The sequence below is a fragment of the Acanthisitta chloris genome, unplaced genomic scaffold (assembly GCF_000695815.1).
Source record: "Acanthisitta chloris isolate BGI_N310 unplaced genomic scaffold, ASM69581v1 scaffold31574, whole genome shotgun sequence".
Lineage (NCBI taxonomy): Eukaryota > Metazoa > Chordata > Aves > Passeriformes > Acanthisittidae > Acanthisitta > Acanthisitta chloris.
In genome coordinates this window covers 3,007-7,534 of record NW_008670338.1, presented here as the reverse complement: position 1 = coordinate 7,534, position 4,528 = coordinate 3,007, and the positions used below count along the sequence as shown (strand labels likewise).

Genomic DNA, 4,528 nt, shown 5'->3' with positions numbered 1-4,528 from the left:
AGCTCAGGTTCTCAGGGTGGGACTGTGCCTTGCTTAGCCCTAGGTGCTGGCTGCCTATGTCAGTTTGGGCTCGGGTTTCAGCCCCTCATCCCTAAACTGAGCTGCCCCAGCCTGTGATGGTGGATCAGACCTTGGGGAGGGGCTGGTGGTGGCAGGAGGAGGAAGTGGGATCGCCCAGTTTGGCAGCAGTGTGCCTAGCCGTGTGTCAGTGTGTGCTCACAGGGGTCCTGGCAGGGCCAGCACAGCTCTGCAGCACCTCTGGCTCCATCAGAGAAACCAGCACAGGTGCTGGAGGTGGCAGGGAGTAGTGCTGAGGAGGCTTTGCTGCTCTGGGGCTGGGGCAGCTCGGGAGCTGGCTCAGGACTCTGTCCCTGCGGCACAGGGCAGGGTTCAGGGACTTGCTGTCGGGGGCTCCTTGCTTGCCAGCCTGTGCCCAGCTGGTTGTGTGCGTGCTGGCATGACAGAGCCTCAGAGCTCAGCTCCCCGCAGAGCGACAGGTGAGGCGGTCACGGGAGGTGGAGCCTCTTGCCCTGGTTGCTTTGCACAGAGGAAGCTTTCCCACTGAGCACTCAGAGGAGGAAGGACCATCTGCCCCAGAGGGAGATGAGGGCTTGATAGAAGCACTGCAAGATTCTGGGCTGGGCACTGCCCTGACCCTGCCAGGGCCCTGAGCTACCAAGGGATTTTTTGGCACAGCTTTTTCAGCATCATCTTGCCTTAACTGCTCCCCTTCCTCCTGTCCTTCCTACAGTGGGCAGAGCTCCTGTTGCTAGCTCCACATGCTGCTAAAGGAAACAGCTGTGACTGTGCCAGCACCTGAGAAAACATTCCCCTGCGCAGCCCAGGGTGTCTCACAGCACCAGCACAGGAGGACACGAGTGTCACACGGGCCAGGACCGTTGCCAGCTGGGCTGACTGCTGTTGAGGAACCTTGTCTCCCTGGATATTCACAGGAATAAAAGTAACTGCTGCTGCTGTGGCTTTTTAACAAGTAAAATGTGTTTTCCGTGTGGGAAACTGGACTGGTTGGGGTCATTTGAGTGATGCATTTTCCCTTGGAAAATGCTCGTGTCCCAGAAGAGAGGCACAGTCTGCTGGAGCGAGGAGGTGCCTGCTGGCACGGAGCCCATGGACACAGGTTCTTAGATGCTGGCCTTGCTCTTTGCAGACATATATTAGCACAGCCAGGAATTCTCCTTGGGGCCATAAAACTCTGGGGCTCTTTGTAAATCTGGCGTCTGACTGGAGTGCTAGGGTCCAAGCACCCTCAGTCACTGGTCCTGCCAGGCTGGTCAGTGTTACCACTGCTGCTCACACCTCCATCTCAAATGCAATCTCTTATTTCTCCCTTTTTTTACCCTCCCTTGCATAATATTCAAAGCCTCTTTTAGAAAAAGTGGTTCCACAGAAAGGGTTTTGCCCTGCCTCAGGGGTAGATCTTTAATCTGTCACAGACCTCACAGTTCTTGGGGACCTTTCACAGCTGTGGCACAGCTGGATGTGCACTTTTTTGGGGCTGTTCCCCCCCCACAGGAGGTCTGAGCTTCCTGCATCAATTCAAGTAGAAATGTAGCCACAAAGCACAAAAAGCTTTACTGACTTCTTCTTTATACACGCAGGAAATGCAAGTTTTAGCCACAGACATTTAGCGTTGGTTCGTTTAGAATATTGCAGCCAAAGCTTAACAAGGTTACAGAGGATGTGAGAACTCTGGTTGACCATTTAAATAGCTCATTTTCCTACTACCACATTGCATAGGAATGAGAGTAGCGAATCCCTCTGTGTTGCCTTAGCCAGGGACAATGAGGGAGAACATGCCTGTGACTTGGGCTGCACTTCTGTTGACCAGCCTGGGCTTCTGCTCACGCACCCTGTGTGCTACCCATTTTTGTATGACAAAATGTCAGTGGTTGTATGCAGCAGAACAAATTCACCTGGCATGGGAGTCTGGAAATACCAACATTGCTACAACAGCTGAGAATGTCAGTGGTAGAAAAAGGACCTGGCCACTACACTAGAATATGACAGAGCTGAAGTGATTTACTTTCACGTGGTCAGAGCCAGAATCTGACAGCTGAACCACATTTCACTTGATGGAGGAATCCACAATCTCCTGGTAATCTTGCCTTCTTAAATCCTTCCAGGAGAGTTTGTAACACGCAAGGAAAGAAACACTAACCAAAATGACAGCTCCCCCAACCAGGTCATAAGCACCCGGGAAGATGCGCAGCACGACTAGCTGCAGGACCATGGCAATGACTATCTCCAGGTGCTGCACGGTGCTGACCAAGGCAGGGTGGAACTTGCTCAGGGCATAGTAGACCCCCAGGAAGGCTGCAGTGGAGCAGAGGCAGATGACAAGGAGATAGGTCCAGGTTTCTCCATCCAGGGGGACGACTGGCTCTTGGAGTAAGAACATGGTGCACGCTCCCCACACGGTTCCTGTCCAGCTGAAGGTGAACAGGGCTGTCCACATGCTGATGTTGTCTTTGAGGGACCTATAGACTATCATGGAGAGGGCAGTGGTCAGACCAGCCATGACAGTCATGGTGTAGCCAAAAGCTTCCCTCCAGGTGCTCAGCAGAGAGTTTTCCTCCTTAACAATGTTGGGGATCATGACCAGACAAACACCAAACACGCTGCCAGCCACAGTGACTATGTCTATGCAAGCCATTCCTTCACCTATGAGTAAGACAGCCAGAATGGCACTGAACACCGTGGTGGTGGCCCTCCACATAATGGTCCCATTGCTGGGGGGCACTATGGAGAAGGAGGTGTAAGCACAGGTAATAGAGATGACATTGCAGACCCCGTAGAAGAAGAGCCGGAGCCTGTAGCCCTTGGGCCCAAAGGGAGGCTCATGGTAGTAGCACACAACAGTGATGGACAGCACCTGTAGGACCGAGCGGATGAAAATCAGCTCCAAGGATGGCACTTTGGAACGGTCAGAAACCAACCTGGTGATTAGAGCCACACACCCGTGAGCCACGGCCGAGCCAAGAAGGACTCCCCACGTTTTCCTGGACTGCAGGACGTTTCCTTCAGGAAAATGCTGGGATTGTCCAATCTCATTGGGCTTGGGCACTTGCGCTGGCGTGGTGTCTATTGTACCGAAGAAGGTCCTTCTCTTTTTGCCATCACTCAGCAGTCTCCTCTTAGGATTGTCCTCCATAAGTACTCCAGCATCTTCACTAACATCCTCATATCCCTCTTCTCCTGGCTGGGGATAATGAGAAGTATATTTCACTGTTACTCTGTTGGGATGAATTTTCACTTGCTTTTTGACTGAGTATTCTTGAGAAGACATATCCATTTCCTCAGAGAAGTGTCCTGGTCTTAAGAAAAAAATGGGCATACACTGTTGCTTGAGGAATAGTGAGAAACTCGTTAGCAGGTAAATGCTGTTTAATGTTTACAAGCTATTTATATCAAGCAAGTCCAAGTGGTAGTAGATTGTTCTTGATGTTGCTTCAGTTTCCCACGGAGCTAAATACCTTTGATAGTTGGGCCATTTGGTTCTCCTTAGAAGCTGCCGTGGCACTTTAGCCACTGATTTTTTAAGATGACATCTATTCTCATTATGTGTAGTATGTATAATGCATTCTAGTATGTTCTAATTCTAATCAGAAAGTTTTCTTACTAATCTTTTCACCCTGTAATTATGAATTGTGGTTAATTGCTAGTGTTAGAAGATTATGGGAGATATTTGGGTGGAGGAGATGCAGACAGCAGCACGGGGACAGGGGACACAGCCAACAGAGTTAGCATATGAATAACGACACATCTTCGAGCAATACTCCTACAGTGTCAAACCCTAGCGAAAGTCCTTTTCCTGCTGCCCAAGCAGTGCCCATCGGGGTGGGTCAGTTTAATCCAGGCAGAAGGAAATCACGGAAATGATTCTGTTTCCACAGCAGCCCCCACCATCTGTGCAGAGCAGGAAAAATGAAACCTTCCCTGCCTTCTGTTCACCCCGGCAAATAAACCTGTGCAGACCTTACCTGCGATTGAGAGATTTAATCCCAAACCAGAGGGGGAAAACACCTCTTCGTCATCTACATCTTTGTCCAGGTGTCTAGACAGAAAAAGCAGCTGCTCCCAGGTATCCAGTAGGAGAGGTTACCATCATCTCAGCACGGAAAGCAAACCCCAGGGCAGGCACAAAGCCCAAAACACTTCAGATGGAGAGAAAGCAGTCGGTGTCCTCTTGCCCAAAGCACTCCTCAGCCATGTCCCAGGTTGCTGACCCAAGGAATGGGCACGGCCAGCCTTGTGTCGGCAGGAGCGACACCTGCAGCAGGGCGAGCCCGGAGGGGCGACACCGCAGCCGGGGGACACTAGGCGGATCGTCGGGGAGCAGATCCAGAGGCAACGCCAAAGCGTGAGCAGCTTCTCTTCGCTGAAAGGCTAAAAATACCGTGGCAGCATCAGCCTTGGCATTTTCTCCCTCCCTGATCGGCGGCAGCCAAGCACTGCCCGTGTCTCCCGGCAGGCGTAATTTCCACGAGAATGGGCCGGGCTGCCTTTC

General features: G+C 51.7%; 1 protein-coding gene across 1 annotated transcript; it reads right to left on the bottom strand.

Moving 5' to 3' along the window:
- Positions 1 to 2,066: 2,066 nt before the first annotated feature.
- SLC35G2 (solute carrier family 35, member G2) lies at positions 2,067 to 3,329 on the bottom strand. Its single transcript, XM_009073650.1, has one exon. It carries the CDS (start codon positions 3,311 to 3,313, stop codon positions 2,087 to 2,089), a length of 1,227 nt encoding a protein of 408 aa, XP_009071898.1. The 5' UTR covers positions 3,314 to 3,329; the 3' UTR covers positions 2,067 to 2,086.
- Positions 3,330 to 4,528: the final 1,199 nt, after the last annotated feature.

What these genes read in the sequence shown, in the direction of transcription:
- SLC35G2 (XM_009073650.1), bottom strand. Translation starts at nt 3,313, where the DNA reads ATGGATATGTCTTCTCAAGAATACTCAGTCAAAAAGCAAGTGAAAATT.